At 30.3% G+C, this 20,562-nt stretch overlaps 1 protein-coding gene across 1 annotated transcript; it reads right to left on the minus strand.

Annotated features, from left to right (window-relative positions):
• Positions 1-781: 781 nt before the first annotated feature.
• Positions 782-16,786, minus strand: Sep2 (septin 2). The gene is made up of 9 exons (XM_014434301.2): positions 16,671-16,786; positions 16,227-16,344; positions 10,221-10,363; positions 9,803-9,996; positions 7,855-7,966; positions 6,461-6,653; positions 6,142-6,269; positions 4,583-4,756; positions 782-3,748 (listed from the first exon to the last, which is right to left on the minus strand). The coding sequence occupies exons 1-9, from the start codon at positions 16,695-16,697 to the stop codon at positions 3,569-3,571; spliced, it is 1,269 nt and encodes a 422-aa protein (XP_014289787.1). The 5' UTR covers positions 16,698-16,786; the 3' UTR covers positions 782-3,568.
• Between the last annotated feature and the right edge of the window lie 3,776 nt (positions 16,787-20,562).

A 20,562-nucleotide genomic window follows, 5' to 3' on the forward strand; every position in this document is an offset into this window, starting at 1 on the left:
AAACAGTTGCTCTCATGACAGTATAAAATGAAATTTCATCAATCATTAAATAACTTTATTTAGTGAAATAACCATTTAACAAAAAGATTCGAGTAACATTACAAAATAATTTGTTTAGGTTATTTAACAAATTATTTTCACCCAAGTCTACATTGGCTCCATCACGGAGGTTAGCCTATTTCTGCCCCCTCAAAGTATCATACTTCGACAATTTGGGACACAGGGAAGAATTATTTTTGTGGCTTCCCTTCAAATCAAAAATAATAAAAGCCCAGTAATTTTTATCTTAAAAACAATTAAGTTTTCCCTTCTAGTGAAAGAAAAATAATCTATATTTATTTTCAATAGATTGATTTAATTTCAAAAGAAAAGGACCACCATCCACCATGGTGCCCAGGATGGACTCTACCCCCTCCCAATATTTGATGAAGGGAGCCAGAGAGTCTTTACAATATGTAAAAAAAAAGTATAAGAATTCATAGAATTAGATTCCTAGTCGAATTGATTAAATTAAAATTCAGATGTTAATTATAAAAATGAGGTTAATAAGAACTGAAAAATTCTATAGGTAAAAATTTAATAGTTCAATGATGTTGATTAAGTGTATACAATGACTGTATAATAAAAGACAAAACAAAAATCATATTAGCTGGTAAATTAAGTCCTTGCATTGTTTCAAGTATTCAGCTAACATTGCAATCAATCTAAAAAGTATAAATAGATATAAAAACAGCATATTAACAAATGAATTAATAAGCAGGCATCAATAGAGAAACTCAAATTAATTTATAGATGTAATGTATTAACATACAAATGAAGTATCTCAACTCAAACATATATACAATTATTAGGCGATTAGAACAATTCTTTTTTTAGAACTAATTAATTATATGAATGATCATATAGTGAGTTATATAGGATGGATAAATAAATAGCTTGTTCTTTTTAAGAAAATTATCCAACAGAGTAGCCTGCACTTGACAAGCATTCATAATGATGGGATTCAGAGGCAGAGGTTTTCCTAAAACATCTAATGTTAATTTACATTAAAATTTTCTGAATTAACTTTCACAATTATATACATTATGATATTATACAAGTGATTTTACCACAACTTATAAGAGAGAAATCTAATATTTAATATTTTTCTATTTAAACAAAAGTTAGATTAAATTTTTAAAATAAACTTTCAAAAATAATAACAGTAGTCTTTATTTATTATGTTGCAGCCCAGAGGCTGAGAAATACTATAAATATCCATCAAGATTGACCAGCTACATAAAATTTAGTAGTATTATACAAATTATCTACCTACAATTTAAAGAGGGAAATCTAATGTAATTTAATCTCAGGTCAGGTAGGTTCTGAATCTAGTTTGTATACATAATACTCACCCCAGTCTCAGAGGAATATAATTTTAATTAATATTTGTAATATGTTTTACACCAAACTTACTTAAATTTAATTGGTAGTAGTAATTTACAAGAGATAACTACACTTCTTTACATCTTTTTATAAAACCCCAAGCATTAAGGATTATTCAGCATCCTGAATATAGCTAATGAGATGTAATAACCAAATTATTATTATAACTTGCATCCAATTTATGAACATGAAATGGTTTAAATTTATGCATTTCACTGAAGAAAAAAAAAAAAAAATAGGCAAACAAACCTGTAATCATAAAGACATTAAATGGGAAGATAAATTTAAATAAACTTAAACGATGATCCATAAGAAAAATAAAAAAAGCAAAACTAAATTAATAGTATTTTCAATACCAATTCATAAAAGGATCATTTAACTGGTTCTTTTACATGCCCTGCTGGTACATACTGAATGCATACTTTGGTTAAATTATGCTATGTAGGAATTATGATAAAAAAAAAAAATAATAAATAATAATAATTGCTAAGGATTCTAGCTTAACTGATATTAAATGGGAATAATCATTCATCCTAAAGACTGTCTCTTGATCCATCTCAATCATTCTAAATCACTTGCATATGATGTGTGCAAAAATTAATAAATCTATGAAATACATTGTAAAACTATCTATTTACATATACCGATGAATCTCCATTTAGTCTTAACAGATTATTGACAACACCACCACAATTCTTTTTTTAGCATTCTTGATAAATTAAACCTGGTAAGATCATTAATAATTAACCCTTTATCTTATATGGGAATCACCATCTATCACAAAACTGTCACGTGTTCCACTTCAACCATCTCAAAGTGCTCATGTCCAGCATGTAGGACAAGAAAAAAATTTACAAATATGTATAACTGGTTTACTATAATTTTATTTATGAAAAACTATGGAACTTGAATTGTGTTATGTCTCCTATTTTTCTAATGGTGGGCAATGCAAGCATATGTTTGAAAGAATCATAATCATTCGTCAGAATGGCTAGACACTGTCAGATAAAACTGCAGCAACTCATAAGGTGCCTGCTGTCCTGCTTAGTAAGATTATAGTATCAAACTAACCGAGTAAGTAGTAGGTCACGAGTTTACAATAAGTTAACGATTTTCTAGTAACAAGTATATAGCATTAAAATTAAGAAAGCTATTGAATTTACCGCTTTACAACTAATTTAAACTAAATAAGTAGTTTTTTGGATCAGTGATAATAGAATCCCAAAATAACTTTTGGAAGATACTAAATTCTTGATAAGCAGGGTAGACTGGTATCAGATACCATATACTACAGGTCTTGTATGAAAAAGTAAGATGCCATGAAAATTTAGTGTACTGTTTGAGTTAACCTTGCATTTACAAGTGAACAAGAAGTTCTAAAGGATGAATTGAAAGCCCTCCAGGTAGTTCATGCAACGTTTAAAAAGAAAAAAAGTGGAATTGGAAGAGAATGAAAAAAAAAAAAAATAAGATAAAATGTACAATTGTAAATAAACATAATAAATTAATATATATATATACAATAATACACACAAAATATACCTAAAATAATAAATGACTGTTTTCAAAATTCATACTAGAACTAGCGTGCAAATTGTATTTAATCAAGTATCCATAACAGATGATAAAATTAATAAAACATCACATGACTGAATTCAGTAGGAAAATATTGTATAAGTCTGAATATTAGTTGTGTTCAAAGAATTTTATGCCAATAAATTAATTGTAAAAGTATACTTAAAAGTTTTAAATTTTTTTGTATTTGCTTTTTTTTTTAAATTTCACTGAATACGAGATTTTTCTTGACTGCTAGTACAACTAGTAATAAATTTTTACAAAATATTTGCAAAGCTTATTTACCTAATATTACAATAAGAATTTGGCCTTTCTTTTTTTTCATATTAATATTTTCTTTTTATAAATATAAAAATACAAAGGTAATTAACATTATATACTTTATAAACTTATAAACTAAAAATAGCAATCTTCAGGTATTTGAATCTATTTCTTTCTAAAAGATACAAAATTGAAAAAAAAAAAAAACAATAAATAAGAACTTTAAATTAAAACTAAATAAATAGAACCCAAAATTTTTATAATACTCATTTGGCAAATAGAAACAAAAATAAATTTAGTCTTTGGGCTATTTCTTTTTGCTTTTTCCCAAAGTAAGAGTATGATGTGAAGTAGAACCAGCCTGTGTAAACTGGGATTTTCTTCTATTAAATTCTAAAACATCATCTTCAAGCTTTTTCCTTGATTCTTCAAGCTTTCTTTTCTCTTCAGTGTGCTCATGACGAAGTTTGTCAAATTTAGCATGGAGCTAAAATGAAAATGATCAAGTTAATTGGTTATTGTAATACAAACAATTACTCATTAACAACACAACAACAGATGAGCTACTAGAAATTTTTAAATAGATGTGACACTGTCATTTTGGAAAACATAATTAAAAATATATTAAGTGGTAATATATGAAATTCATATACATGGCCAACAGAATATAAATTAGAAATTGTATTTATATCCAATAATAAATATACGAGGGTAAATATTAGATATATTTTTTTAATTCACTAGCCACCTCTTTGACAACTTGTCCTAGAAAGGACTGAATGAACATTTAAACTTCAATGGCTGTCCACAGGCCGCAACCAATTTATTTGACTGGGTAACTTAAAAAATCTAATGATTCATGAAAATACTTAACGATGAATAAATACCTCATTTCCACACATTCAATCCAAAACTCAAAACAATTATTAAAAAGCATCTTCTGCCCTTTGCCGAAGGTGATACGGAAATTACTACAAACCAATTTATACTTGACCCATCCCAATTAGTGTCTGATAATTAAAATTCAAACAAGACCTTTTTTTTTTATTACTGGGGCTGATATTATTGGTCCCCTTATTGCTAATGAGTCCAGTAAATACAAAATTAATAAATAGTCTTTGTTGGCCTGAGTAATAACAGAGCAATAGATGGATACATTGTACATCAACAGTATTGTTTGAATAAACCAGGTATTGTAATAAATATAGCATTAGTCAAATTTATTAAAAAGTAATAGAAATGTTACAATTTAGTTTGATTCTACTAGATAAGAAATATGTTACATGAAAATTAATGTAAAATAAATTAGTACTAAACTCACTTCCTTTTCAGCTTCTTTCAGTTCGGTTTCTTTTTCCTTGACTCTGACAACAAACATTTGCCTCATTTCATCTTCTTTTTGTTGCAATTCTTGCAAATGATTTAGTCGCTTGGCTTCAAAGGACTGTTGGAAACTAACAGGTTTATTTTCTGAATCAACATCAGTAAATCCCATCTAAAAGGTTGAGAAAATACAAAATATTATCAATATTTAAAAGCATTTTTGATAATTCGTAAAAATAAATCAATTACTTTATCTCATTGTAATAAATATTAACTGTCCAATATTGAGAAATGAATCAGCATTCATCTTAAAGATTTTTTGGTAATTATTATGTTTTGGGGGAAAAATCAAGGTTACTGAGGACAAATTGTTTTGTTTATCTATCTAATATCGCTGAATAAAAAAAAGGTTCTTCTAAAGTTAGACTAATTTTTCTTAGCACAGTCTAACATTCAATAACATGTACGATGTTTAGCATCAGTTTAGCCTCATGTTTGCTTTTAGTACACATTTTAGGGATGAAGAAAAATAAATAAATTATTGAAGTTAATAATTTAAAAAGTATGAAACAATAATTTTAGTGTTTATGATTTCTATAATATGCTGTTTACTTTTGTCTAGACTCTATATAAGCATTTGATCCAAAATAAACCTAAATAAAACTTTCACAATAAAACAGACCTTTGTAGGGTAGTTAACCTAGGAGGTGACTGGAAACCTAACCCAATAAGTTAAAAAACAAAGTCAAGACAATGTTAGGAACTAGTCGAGGGAGAGAAGATAGATCAGATTGGAAAAGCATACCAATAATCAACAACATTGTTCAAAGGAGATTGATCCCAGTCCATATAAAACTCCATAACCACTAAAATGAGAGAATGGCTCAAAAAGTGACAGGAGCCAACCATAGAAGAGGGTCAAATATCCTAAACAGCTTTAGAATGTGACATTTTATGGAAGGAATTTGAGTAAGAAGGCATCTTGATTAAGGAGCCTAATGGAAGGTAACCTTCTCAGAAATAGTAATGCTTCCAAGCAGTATTACTATTTATATTGAGAAGGTGATGCTTCCTGGAAAACTTCATAAACACAGTATCAGCATTTTTCAACTGGGATTTGACAGGATTAGGGAGTAGAGAGGTACCACTTAACTTCAAGTTGTTTTATTATTAAGAGAAAACTTAATGGACAAAAAATCCTATTTATTTCTCCCAAAAATAACTTTCAGGAATAATTCATTGTTAAAGAATATACTAAAAATTTAAAAATTAAATTCTGATTGAAAGATAATTAAAATGGTAAATAAAATTAATGAAAGAATTTATTTGTTCTTCATTTATCAGTAATAATTGTGTTGTTTTGTTTCATTAGAAAAATTTAATTTATTATATTGTATCTTATTAATAAATTATGCATTTTATTTATTCTAAAATGCCTTTTGGACAGAAGTAATTTCTATTTGTCCACACATTATTCTTAGGGGGCAATCTGAGAATAAAGCTTATTTCTGGTTCTATTTATTTTATCAATAGTTGAATAGATCATTAAAATTATACCTGCTCTAGGCTTCTTTTTCGATATAACTCATAATGCTTCAAGTGTGTTTTCTCCCTCATGTCTTCCATATTAGTTCTAATAAGCATTTCCCTCAATTTAAGAAAGTCACAATGTGATTCATTTTCCACTAAAACATAAAAAAAAACAAATCACTGGCCAGAACAAAAAATTCGATTCAAGTGAAATAGTAAAGCAAATCACAAAATTAACACAAGAAGTTATTATTTCGATAACTTAGCAATTAACACTAACTAAACATACCTTATCATTTAAAAGAAAGCAGGCACTATTACATAATTTAAATAATTGAAAAACTACCTTGTACTGTACCCCAAGGATACTGTCTCGACCTCATCATTTTATTTCCAACACGAACGAACTCTGTGCTCCCAACAACAGCAAATGGTAGAAGTGAATTCATATTCTTATTCAGTTCAGCAACTTGATCATCATCAGTAGGAAATTGATATATTTCTACTTTATTGGCAATGAGTTCACTTATAATTTTGGACTAAAAATATTTAAAAAGTTAAATTTAAGTACATTACAATTGACTTTATTTTTATACTTGATTATTTCTTTATAGCTTGCAACAATTAAACTTTACATAACATCCTATAAAAGAGAATAAAGTTAAATACATTCTGGAGAAATTTAACAAGTGTTATGATATGCATTTATGGGTTTAAAAATATTCAGAGAGAGCTCACCCTACCTTTTTTAAGTAAGTGCCTAGACTATAGAACATGTCCTGTATTTTCAATACTGAACTTTCTTTTAAGATCAATGTAAGTACAAACGATCAGTCCATAGTGAGCTAACAAGCAAAATCTGAGGAAACCTAGATGATTCTAGATTATAAATGAGGCATTCCTGATTTAACTGCTGGCGGTAATAATAAAAAAGAAGAAAAAGGAAACTTTATGATGATTTTAATAACAAAAATTGTCTTAGGATTCACTCTGTTTATAAATGAGAAAAACATCATTATTGAGGACAAAATAATAAACAGTAGTAATTAAGATATCTCTTAATCTTATATTTAAATATACTGTCATCTTTTTAGTATATTATTAAGACCTAAGGCAGTCCTGTTGATAAACCTAACTGGACCTAACTAGTAGGCCCCAACAGGTTTGGGTCTAGTGTGGCTATGGCTTTTATTTCTCTATCCCTGAAAATATATTGATTTTTCTTTTATATTAAACAGGGATCAACTAAGCAGTTGAGAAACAGAGGGGGTTATTCAGTTTCTGCAAAGTGTTGAAAATTAGTAGTACAGAATGTTAAATGTGGAACACTATAGGAAGGAAAACCAAATCAATACTACAACCAATAAACCCATGTCTTTGGTGCACTACTTTCTAAAGGGAGTCCCAATTCTTGACCAATGGTTTAGCAAGGATCAAACCTATTCAAGGTGGTCAGCTTAACCATTTTTCCCAACTTATTGTAGGTTTAAGTTTCTTCATTGGTACCCAACTGATCCCAGATAAATCTACACGTGACAACATAAAATAAATTTACTGTCCACTCAAGATTAGCCCCAGTAGTTAGGAGTCCAGTACCTAACTTACTTGGTCATCCTACCTGTTCCAAACATAATGCAGCAATAATGAATCAATTCAAAATAGCACCTGATTTTAGTTATATTCTTCTTAATAACAGAATATTAAAGAATAGCAAAACTATGATTAAATAAACTAAAGTACCTTGAACTTTTGAAGCTCTGATTTGGATACAGTATCTGCTTTAGCTATAATTGGAATGATGTTTACTTTATTGTCAAGCTTCTCCATACAAGACAGATCAATTGATTTCAATCTGTAACAAACACAAAGTATAAATCCTTCAAGTATGAAATTATGAATTCATACATTATGTTAAGGCAAATAAGCCAAAAGTTGTTGCATAGACAAATATGAAATCTGTACACAGCTTTTGGAAAATAATAAATTTCAACGATTATGTCATAGAAAAAAAATAGCAAAAAAGGCATTTGCTCCCTCAGGTCATCTTAGGGATATTATAACTTTGCATTAATACTAATGACGAGATATTGTAAGTGAACAATCTGTCTCAGAATAATTATTATTACTTATATATGAAATACATGGTATGTTGAAGTATTGCAATAGTGAATAATTTTGAATCTAAGTTTTCAATGGAAATACATGTTTTACACATTTATCTGAGTCCAAAGAACTATGTTTCCCAAAATGGTCCATCTGGACATAGAGTATATGAATAGCCAAGATCAAAAACAAAAAAGATGTAAAAAAAAAAAAACTGACATTGTGTGTTTAAAGTATGTATATGTCTTTTGATGTCATATAAAAAATTTTTTTTTCTAGAACTGATTCACCAGAAGTGCCACCTTTTATTACACTTTTCTCAAAAACAGCTGTAATGATTTTGGTCAAACTCAAGATACCAGTGGTCTTTAATTTTTTTTTTTTTTGAGTCTTGAGCTTTTCAAAATGAAACTTAGTAGGTGTAAGTAATCGAGAACAAAGTTTCTTTTGGTTGTGAAATTAATACCCTAATATCTACCAGTTCTTCCCTATGGCACTTAAATCAGAAAATTTCCAATTGAGGATTCTTATAGAAAATCTAATTTTAAAAAGAACTTATATTAGGCACTTTTTCAATTTCAGGCATCCTGAAAGTGCAAGTCGCCAAAAACCGTAATTAATTTTACACAATTATTGCAGTGTAAAGAATAATTCTATCTATTAAATCATTTAATAATTCTATTTCTAGTAAAAATCCTTCATAATAATTGGGAAATTTAAGCCATTATCATGACAGGCATTTGCTCAGTCGATCATGGTCGAGACCACCATAGGATACTCAGATTATGATGATGGATTTTTACAGAAAATTGAACCTACAAACAATTTTCTTCAATATGTTTGTTCAATTTTCCTCGCAAATTGCAAACAAACCTTAAAAAATTGTTCATAGATTTTGGCTATTTATGCCTTCAGGACGTGCAGAACCATCATTCATGTAAAATTAGATTTTCTATGGGAACAATTCATTGAAAATATCTCTATCCATTGGAAATTGAAGAGTGGCAAATGAAAGTTGTGTGAAACATGCTTCTTACTAGATTTTTTTATAATTAATTAAACAATATTAATATGAGTATCAATAAAGATTTAAAATTCTTAAAATCAAAAGAAACAAATAAAGCCATATGTAGTAGGTTGTATGTCCTGTTACATATGTATGTATGTATGTGTATATATATATATATATATACACATACATGAATGATCCTCTTGATCTTTGAAAAGGGAATACAAGAGCCAAGAATAAGAGGAAATAGAGATGAATTAAATGTAAGTTATTAAAAAATTACGAGAGAATGATATAGATTAAGATTTTAAACTTCTTTGGACAATAGAGGACATCAATAGTTTCAAGCACACTAACAAGTCATATAAACTTGTTTAAAAGATATTAAGATATTGATAAAAAAAACCCATTCTAGATAAAAAATACAGTTATAATTTATATAGCAATTTAATTAAAGGTCTCTCTACTAAATCTATAGATACTTCAACAAACAATAAAGCAAAAACTCTTAATATCTAAAAAAATTCTTTGCTAATAGAAGAATCATGACTAAGTAAATTAAATAAAAGAACATACCCATGACCAGTTGGACAAATAAAGTATAAACAAGCGTGAATACGAGTATCATGATATTGAGCTAATGAACGCTTAATTTTTAACTCTTCTTGCAGATAAGCTTCAAACTGAGCATCTATATAATCAACAACAGCCTGGTAACTATCTTGTTTATTAATTTGGTCACCATATCCCACAGTGTCTACTATTGTAAGCTGGAAAAATCAAAATCAGTTTAAAAATTAGTGTCTACTATGGTAAGCTGGAAAAATCAAAATTAGTTTAAAAATTAAGTCACAAAAATGAATTATGCTGCCAAATAATGAACATAGATATTTGCAACAAAATAATATACTAAAGACAAAGGATGAGTTAATTTAATAAAAATTATGAGAATAATTAACACTAAAAGTAATTTAATTAAAATAAAGTTAATTACTTTCAATTTAACAATGCCCTCCTGAAGTTCATAAGTATGTGCTTTTAATTTTACTGATGGTAAAGTATGAGGACTTGGTGTTGATTCAAAACTGGTGTTAAAAAGTGAATCCATCAAAGTAGACTTTCCCAGACCAGTCTCACCTAAACCAAGAAGAATAATAAAATGTACATTTTTAAAGTTTTAAATCAATGACTTATAAATTATATAAGATCAAAATATTTTTCATACAGCAAGAGAAAGTACATATAATAGTATAATTTAGTTTTATAATGAAAATTAGGATAAAATGAAATTGCGATATGAGTATAAACAAAAAACTAAGAAGGATCTTGTGGGTACAGTTCAGGCTGAGAGGTTGCGCTAAAGGAGGGAAAGCTTTCCCTCTCTATATAAGTTCAGAAAACTGCCTTGTCAATTTTTTTTGGAGAGGAAAGGAGAGAGGTCAAAGGGGGGACACAGAAAGGGGAAGAGAGGAAATCCTAAGAATCTCTTGTTGATTTCCATACAACGAGCTAGCTAGTTTCTATTTCTCTAATCTTGTTGAAAAAAATCATTTTTATTTAAAGTAAGTATAGATGTTTAAATTTTCAAATTTCTGAAGTCAACAACATAATCATCACTGCTTTTAATTTAGCCATTTAGACACTGATCATTAAAATATGGTTTGTTCTTTTTATTTTATCTTTTACCTCAGCAGGAATCTAGACCCATAGAAAATTCTCAATCTTCCCACTACTGCTGGAATAGGTAGGTAACCTGTAGGATAACGCCCCATTGCCAGAAACAAAGTAGGGGAAAACAAAATCTTGATCTTCACCCACCCATATATTGTCTGTATCTTATTATCCACATCGATAACGTTTCTAGAACTCCAAGCCAATCCTTGATTTTTAATGCTAAATTTTCGCTTATTAAAGGATTTTTTTTTTTTTAATTTTTCCAAATGAATGATTCTGGAAGAAAAATAGTTTAGTTTCCTGTTGTTTAAATTGAGATTTTTATTTAACTAAGTTTAGTTTCATGATCTAATCCACATTTTGCTGGTAAAGAGAGAACATTGAATAACCCCCATGGAATCAATATGTGTCAATTTTTCTAGGAATGGACACATCAAGCGGACTCCCTCAATGAGAAATAGATAACCTTTCTCTTTAAATTATATTTTCCTTGATTTACATCCTTGTTATCTTTCTATCATAACTTCACTAGAAACATGAGAGATGTTTCAACCCTACACCTTCCCTTCTCTCATAACTCTATAGCCCCTTAACTAGAAAAAGAAAATGGGTTCAAGGCCAAATTAAATTCCCCCAACACAATTATTTCTCTTAGGGCAGAAACTATAATTACCGACTCATTTAACCCTATTCCGCTGATAATTCAAATTTTGTGATAAAAGAGAATTACATATATTTCTTGTTAGATAGGACCTCAGTAGATACAAAAACGATGTTTTTCACAAATCTTACCCATGGAAACCTGTTACATAAATGTAACAATTGGCACTGTGATGTCATTTCTGAGAACAAAAATGAATTATTCTTCAAAAAAGTTTTATTTCTACAAATAATCATACATTTCTGAAACTGCACTCAATTTACTTGTATAAAATTTAAGGAATGATAGTTAGGCTACATAAATATTGCTTGAGTGAGTAAGGGAGTATGTTTATTTAGTGTAGAAATTCTTGAAGCACAATACACACAAACCTACATCACATTTCATTGAGACTATTTTGAAAAGGAAGGCACACGGTTTATTTATGGCACACCTTCCGTTTTCAGTTGGTGAAACTAGATGGTCCTTTCCATCATATCTTAAAGCATCCAGCACTGGATTTATGGCATGTGCAGTTGGTTCTGGATATGAGAAAGGAGTTCGTTAGCTCCTGAGGTATGTTTGAGCTATTTCATGCAAAAATTTCATCTTCGGTTATATGGTGCTTGATGGACGAGGTAAGCGTTATTTAGTGTGATATCGACCAGTCACGGTAAAATAAAAAACTACCACTTCTCCTTCGTATACCATTTTTTTTATATATGTTCACATCTGTGAGGAGCTGTGGTCTTACCAAAAGCCAGTGTAAATATTGAAGTTTAGAAGGTACCTGTTTATGGCATTCAGGCACCAAACGTTACAGCTGAAACATGTTTTTGTTTTAAAGAATGTTTCCTGAAGTATTAGGCATAAGCAAGGTTTTTGGAGGAAAAAAAATTGCAGAAGTCAAGTTCAGAGCGTTTGAATGCAGAGTAGTAACTTGAATAGCTTGTCTGAATTTTGGTTGATATTGTCATTTAAATGAAGGAACCATTTGATTTCGAGAAAATGATCCCTTCTCTTGGCTTCTGCAATGAGCTGATTGTTCATATCTATCTCTGAATCCCAGTATAGCCATTCACTAGGGTGCTGATTATACCCTGATAAAATTAAGATAGCTAGGAAACATTTCCATTCTGCAACTTCAAGACAAAAAAAAAAAAAAAAAAGAGACTCATTCTTTTGAAATGAAAAGAACTAGGACTTAGTGCTAGACGTTGTCAGTCTTGTCAAACGATATTTTCTGAGATGGGCTGGACATGTGTCCAGGATGGAGGAACAGGAAACTCCTATAAGCTTACTACTGACGGAGATAGTTCATGGCCAGAGGAGAGTTGGCCATCCCCGACTTCGATGGATTGACTGTGTGGCTGTGGATGTGAGGGGTTTGGGAGTCCACAACTGGATGGCAGTAGCGCAGGACAGAAACTTCTAGAGGTTGCTGGATGAGGAGGCTAAGACACATCAATGTGTAGTAGTGCCAAACTAACTAGGACTCAGTAATAATCAGTACAACGATTTTATTGTCAATGAAAAGTACGAAGGTTTCAGCAGTGCTCAAACAGCGAATTGTGATAAGTCAAACTGTTGAAAGCCATCACCATCTGGGATGAAATAGAAGTCTCCATCAACCCATTTTTTAGGTAATGAAAGATTCTCGCAACTCCAAATTTCTAAATCTTTATTGCGAATTTCTGCTGGTACAAGAAACTGATTTTTTGATAAATTATCAATTGTACCATCTTGATCTTCATCCACCAAATCTTCATTGGTTTGAACCTGCTCCCCTGGTTCCGTATGTGTATGTATATATATATGTGTATTATAATATCATCTTTTTTTAATAAATAGTTCTTTTTTATGTATCGATGGTTTTTGGTTGTTTTTATTTTTTATGTATCAATGTTCAATATTTTGCTATCATTTGTTTTGCTGAATCAAAAAGTATAAAACATTCAATAAAACCATCAACCACGTCAAAGCACTTTGGTCACAGGAAGGACGTAACTATAACTAGATTGATAATAAGACATAAATCTGACTCATCCATACAAATAAATTCTTTAATTTTTTCATTAATATTATTTTTATTATTCATTTATTTATTTTTTTTTATATCATTTATATAAAACTTTCTATGCATATTCTTGTAGTCCAACCACTTAACAATGTTTATATTTTGTTTTTGAAACTAATATGAAAACTTCGTATAAGATTTAAACAACACGAAACTACTAATTGATTCATATAATTGCATAAATACTGAGTGAAAACCTGAGCTTCTAATTGCAACAAAATACGTGGCTATAATCAAATATGTTTGAACAAGAGATGTTAAGTTTTAAGGCTTCTACTTCTAGAATATATAAATTTAAAAGTAAAAATTCCTTTAACCATATTACCCACAAAGAATAATAACCTACATATTTTAGATTTTAACTGATTGTGAGACTTCGATGTCATAAATGTCATATCCATACAATCAAAATCAATGTGTCTGATTTAAATACAACATTGATACATTTTTTTTTTTTTATAAAACCAAACATGAACATAAATAAATGGTTCACAATTTCATGAAAGAAAATGAATTTAAAAAAAAAAAAAAAGTTGAAGACAAAAAACAAGTTTGGCAAACATCTTAAAGTTCAAACAAATGTCAATGACTTTGGCAAGATGACAACCTATAAAACATGTTCTCCATTATGACCTTATAAAAAACCAGGAAGTCAACTTTTAACTATTTAAGTCAGATAATTTATGAAAAACGACCAGAAGAGAAAAAAATATATCCTGTATCTTTAAACTATAACATTTTACATTAAAAGCCTTTGAAATGAATTGAAGGTTTCCAAATGAATAATGTTCTTAATACAAATTTTTTTTTATACATTATTATGAAATAATTACTAAAAAGAAGCATTTGACAATAATATACTATTCTAATATAACTGACTGCATCTGATCAATTATGAAAAAAATTTTTTCTCCTCCTCTTCTACAATCTTTAACATATACACATTAAATTAATGGAAGAAAACCATGTTCACTTTAAGAGAAAACATTAACTAGATAACGCCATAAACTAGATGATTTTTACCATGCCATTACTTGAGCTGCACGTGTGTACAATGTTTGTCTGAATTCGACAATCAATAGCACCGCAACTATACATCTAAGTTGGTTGTAATACCTTATATCCTGGAGCAACCTATCTATTAATTTGTTTATAGTACAAATATTATGGATTAGTTACCTTCAGTTACGAGTGTTATACCCAGTTTACAGGGGAAAATGATATTAAACAGTAATCTAGTAATCAAAATGTAAATGAAACAAAGGAACCTTTGACTTTAACTGTAAAATCCTAATGGAATGATCATTGAGGAAGTTTACTGGTGACAATAAGAATATGTGAAGTTTAACAGATTAGAAGAAATAATTAAAAAACAAAGAGGTGGAATTAGCAATAGAAGATTTTTTTCAAGCAAAGAAATTTAAGTTTTTTCTGCATTCAAAATAGACAAGATGTCTAAAGGTTGGTTGAGGTAATGGAACTTCATAGAGATTATATGTACTACGTACCAAATGTAGATGAATGTACATTTTATAAAATTTTACCAAATTCTGGACACATAAATTGACACTTAATGATTTTGTATAAGTGAGTAGGTAAACAGTTTCTCAGATGTACCACTCAAGCGATATACTTTTCCATATAAACACTAATTAAAATTATTCAGTAATTTTTTTCCTACTTGATCAACCTAATACACTATAACAAAGTTTCCTTATTTTTTGAAAACAAAAAGTTTCTATAGATTCTTCAACAAAGGTTGATTCAAATTATTAAAAAATGTAGTATTATTAATTGTAATAACAACACACAATTAAATTATACTACAACAAATAATTAACTTAGCATCATTCTTATCTCATTAGGCACTCTATACCATTTATAAAATAGGAAATATATAGAAATGAAAGATGTCTTCATATAACAGATAGGGCATTACACGAAAATGTTTATTCTACAGAAAACTTCCACAATTGAATTAATATTCAAGTAATGTTGTTACGTTTCCGATAAAAAATTAGCGAAGTTAAGGTCAGAGGATCATATTTCGAATAATAGAATTAGTTGTTTTAGAATTCATAGATAACATAATCAAGCATGAAAAGTCTTAATATTTAATTATCATCTATACTTTGAATTTATAAATAATAATTTAATCCTTATTTTTACTTAACTTTAAGATATGGAGGATCATTGATATAATAAAATTATTATTTTCACTAGGTTTTATGTGATGAATCATCAATATCACAAAACCTTTAATTTCACTTTCCTCTAAGATATGGTGAATCATCGATATCATAAAATTATGATTTCCACTTGGTTTTATGTGATGAATCATCAGTATCACAAAATCTTCATTTTAACTTAGTTTAATAAAACGGAGAATCATTGTTCACAACACAAAGCTAAATTTGAGAAGGTTCATAAAATACAATCAAGTCACTGATAGAAGAGATTTTGTAAATAAATTTAGAATAAAACTAAGAATTAAAACAGAAGTTATTAATGAACCACTTAAAATATATTAAAAGCATGATACTAAAATAGTCTATAGAGCAGCAATATATCTACTTTTGGATAATAAATGAGCCAAAATTTTATCTTACCAATGCAAAGAATGTTAAATATGAAACCATTATGGATAGACTTGTTTACAAGTTGATCTGGTAAACTGTCAAAACCAACATGTCCTGATAAATTAAGAGATCTCAGGTTATTTTCAACCTGAAACAATTAACATGGAACAGTTAAAGATACCTATTCTTTAAATAGACACACTATCACAAGAACCTGTAGAAGTAAAAATGATAAAAAGAATTGCATACACAATTTATATTTAAAAACCTTTTAAAAGAAACAATATAAAAGTAATAAAATTTATTCAGATATCTTAAGACATTTGCTTTTAAGTTAAAATACTTATAAGCAATCCAATAAACAACATTATAGTTAAATATCACACAACAAATACAATTTATAAGCATGATAAAAAGTCATGACATTTTAAAAGTTTAATTTCACGAGCAAAATATATAAAAATAGATAGATACCTGAGGTATTTCAACTTCAACAGACATCTTAAACTTTTACAGTATTTTGAAAACAGTTAAGATACTAAACAACGAACTACTTTTAGTTCAACAACTGACTCTAAGCTCAATCTGAATTCAAACATAGATTATAAAAAAATGTGACAATGAGGTAGAAAGCGAAACATGACAGAATAATTACTTAGTACTCTTAAAACTAAATAGAATAATGTTGAAATGACAATTGACTGTCATTAATAGTGTTACAAAAACGTTTTGGTTCAAAAAGAGCGAGTTTAATTACTAGAGGGTCTGGAGGTTAGGAAAAGAAAACTTTAAAATCTTTAAGAATTTCAAAGTATCAAACGTGTTTAAGATCAAGATGAAATCTAAATTCGATATAATTTAGAAGCAATTAAAAACTGAAAATTAGAAACGTGAAATTTGTAAAAGGAAAAATTATTTTTTCATACATCTTTTACCACGAATTTAAAGACAGATTTAATAACAATGACAAATTTAACTTTTTCAAATTTATATTTCACAATTTAGTCATTCCTGAAAACATTCCTTAGGTCTCCCATAAGAGCCATGCATTTATATCTATATCCTCTCTCCTCGCGAAGATTGAAATTTTAGCTACACTTCACTAATGTAGTATTCTGGGCTCTGATTGAAGCCTATAACAGAAGGCTTCCCCATTGAATGGTCGTTTATAAAGTTAAAGACGGTTATAAATTTTAAAAAATAATTAATAACAATGAAAAATTTAACTTTTTCAAATTTATATTTCACAATTTATCCAATCAACCTCGGTTATCATTTCAAACACCCCTTTCCATGTTACCTTTTCAGCTGTATATTGTCCTCCTGGTAATAATCTTTCTTATAACCTCCTTGATTCCTATTTCTTCCCTGATTTGACCACACTTCAATGCTGGAGGAGACTACAATGCTAAGCACCAACGATGGGGATGCCGCAGATCTAACTCCCGTGATAACATCCTATCCCATGTTTCCACCTCCAACACCTATTCCATTCTCTCTCCCAAAAATCCGACTTATTGCCCAACATCCCTCAAAAAGCACCCTGATATCCTTGACATATTTATCACCTCCCAGATTTCTCCCTCCCAAGCCATTGTTGAATCCCTGGACGACCTTTCATCAGATCATAGTCCAGTTCTTTTTTTTTTTACATTCAAGCTTCGTACCTAAGCCTTCCGCTCCTTCATTGATTACAGGAAGAGTTTACTGAAAGAAATTTAAATGTGACCTGGAAACTAAACTAGACTTAAGCATTCGATTGAAGACAAAACAAGACATTGACGAAGCTATTGAAAAACTCAAGTCAACAATAAGAACAAGCATAACTGACAATACTTCGACTAATAGAATTGATAACAATAAGAAAATTAACCTGCCACAGCATATTCGTATCTTATTAAGGGAAAAACGCAGAGAAAGATCGAAGTGGCACTGGAGCAGATTTTCAACTGACAAAACATATTACACCAAATTGACTAACAAAGTTAAAGTAGAAATTAGAAAATTCAAAATTTAATTAACTTTACTGAGAATCTTACAACTACTAACAAATCATTATGGCGGACGACTAAATTTTTGCTGAATTTTAAAGACTTTAACTATCCTCTTATCACTGAATCCCAAAGCTGGACCAAAACTGACGGAGAAAAATCGCAAATATTCGGACAACACCTTTCTAAAACCTTTATTCCGCATCCTGATATCCTTAACCTAATTCATCTTGAATGTATTGAAGCAGAACTAAATATTCCACTCCAAATGACCCTTCCACCTAAAGCATTTCATCCATCAGAAATATCCAGTATCATTCAGAGATTACCTAACCGCAAAGCTCCTGGATATGACCTAATAACATCCTATATCCTAAAACTTCTTCCTAGAAAAGCCATCCTATTCCTCACCTACATATATAACGCCGTTCTCCGTTCCACATATTTCCCTGACCCATAGAAATTATCTATAGTCAAAATGATACCCAAACCCTACAAGCCAGCAGAATACCCATATTCCTACCGTCCTATCTCTTTATTACTTATCATGGGCAAAAATCCTGGAAAAACTCATTTTGAAACGCTTATACCTCATCCTTGATTCCAATCATATAATACCAGATCACCAATTTGGATTCCGAACCTCTCATTCCACTATTCAGCAATGTCATCGTGTAGTGGACGTTGTCTCATCTTCTTTAGGGCGCGTAATGTACTGCGTGGGGGTCTTTTTCGATGTAGAACAGGCTTTTGATCGAGTCTGGCACCCGGGACTGCTTTACAAACTCCGTTAATTCCTACCTCCTACTTACTTTCTCATTATTTTTCGTTTCTCACTGACAGATTATTTAAAGTAAACCACAATGGTTCCTATTCATCCCTCTTCTTTCAGTCCGCTGGTGTTCCTCAGGGTAGTATCCTCGGTCCCATCCTCTACACAATCTTACAGCAGACACGTGTGCTCGCTGTTAATAATAGCCCTTTAATTGCATCCCAAACTCTTCAATCCCATATCACAGCCCTCGAAGAATGGTGTCGTAATTGGAGGATTAAAATAAATTACAACAAATCCCATCAAATTACCTTTACCCTACGTCATAACCCTACTGACTGTCCTACAGTATACTTCAATAATGTTGCCCTTACACCTGTTGAACAGATCCGCTACCTTGGACTACATCTGGACAAACGACTAACCTGGAATCCTCACACAAAACGGTCTAAACTTCCAATTCATTACATAAGACTGATTTACATAACAATTATAAGGCCTATCTAGACATACGGCGTTGAGCTCTGGGGCTCCACTAAACCTTCGAATTCCTCTCGTATCCAATCCTTACAATCCAAAATCCTTTGTAAAATCCTAAATGCTCCCTACTTCGTCACAAATAAAATAATCCAAAAAGACTTTAATGTTCCATTTGTAACCGAACTAGCCCAACAAACCAGATATCAACCCTTCCATTACAAACTCCCTAAACACTCAAACCCATTAGTTTCTAATCTTGCTTCCTATTTTATTCCGGACAATCCTCCGAGGCGTCTGAAAAAAAGATGGCCTCGAGACCTTATATTGTAAAAATGTTTTTAGAGTGCTACCATTGGGTAGTTTTTCTACATGCTTGTACCATACCATTATGATTTCCTCAAATTTACTTGATGTATTTATGTACAGTTGTAAATATCAATAAATAAATTAAAAAAATTTTTTTTCACAATTTAGTCATTCCTGACCCTTAGGTCTCCCATAAGAGCCGAGCAGTTATTGACTCCTCTTGTGGTCTTACAACTTTTTCAGAACGAGGCTTCATTTCCTTATCTATATCCTCTCTCCTCACGAACATTGAAATTTAAGCTACACTTCACTAATGTATTATTCAGGGCTCTGATGGAAGCCTTAACAGAAGGCTTCTCCCATCGAATGGGCGTGCCTTTCGTTTGGAAATAATCGGACTTCATTAGTGTTCTTATGACTTACCATAAGGGTTTGTCAAGGGTGGACTATTTGTCAAGGGATTATAGTTGGATTATTTGTCAAGGGTGAACAAAAAATAAGAACTCTTTAGGAATAGTTGGTGGGAACTTGTATCAGTGTAGGAGTTCCGAAAAGTTTTTTCCTTCTTCGTCAGCGAGGATTTAAGGTCCAGTGAAGAAGTTATTGAAGCATAGATCCTCATCTCGAGAGACTTCGTTGTAGGTAGACGCCGGCTGTACCTGCGAAGTCGGAGGGAGTGCTGCTCTGTCTTATACGGACTGGTAGCATGGACATAGAGGTTTCGGTATTCTTGAAAATAGGCTGGCCTGTTGGTCCTTGCCGAAAAGATGATACTGCGGTTGAATTTTGAAAATTTCACAAAGTCTTTACATTGAGT

This window comes from Halyomorpha halys, unplaced genomic scaffold (assembly GCF_000696795.3).
Source record: "Halyomorpha halys isolate HHAL.00 unplaced genomic scaffold, Hhal_1.1 Scaffold1342.1, whole genome shotgun sequence".
NCBI classification, from domain to species: domain Eukaryota; kingdom Metazoa; phylum Arthropoda; class Insecta; order Hemiptera; family Pentatomidae; genus Halyomorpha; species Halyomorpha halys.

What these genes read in the sequence shown, in the direction of transcription:
- Sep2 (XM_014434301.2), bottom strand. Translation starts at nt 16,697, where the DNA reads ATGTCTGTTGAAGTTGAAATACCTCAG. An exon ending in GAAAAAGAAGCCTAGAGCAG is followed by an intron (nt 4,757 to 6,141) that starts GTATAATTTTAA and finishes TCAACCTTTTAG; the next exon opens with ATGGGATTTACTGATGTTGA. An exon ending in TGAAAGAAGCTGAAAAGGAA is followed by an intron (nt 3,749 to 4,582) that starts GTGAGTTTAGTA and finishes TTTTCATTTTAG; the next exon opens with CTCCATGCTAAATTTGACAA.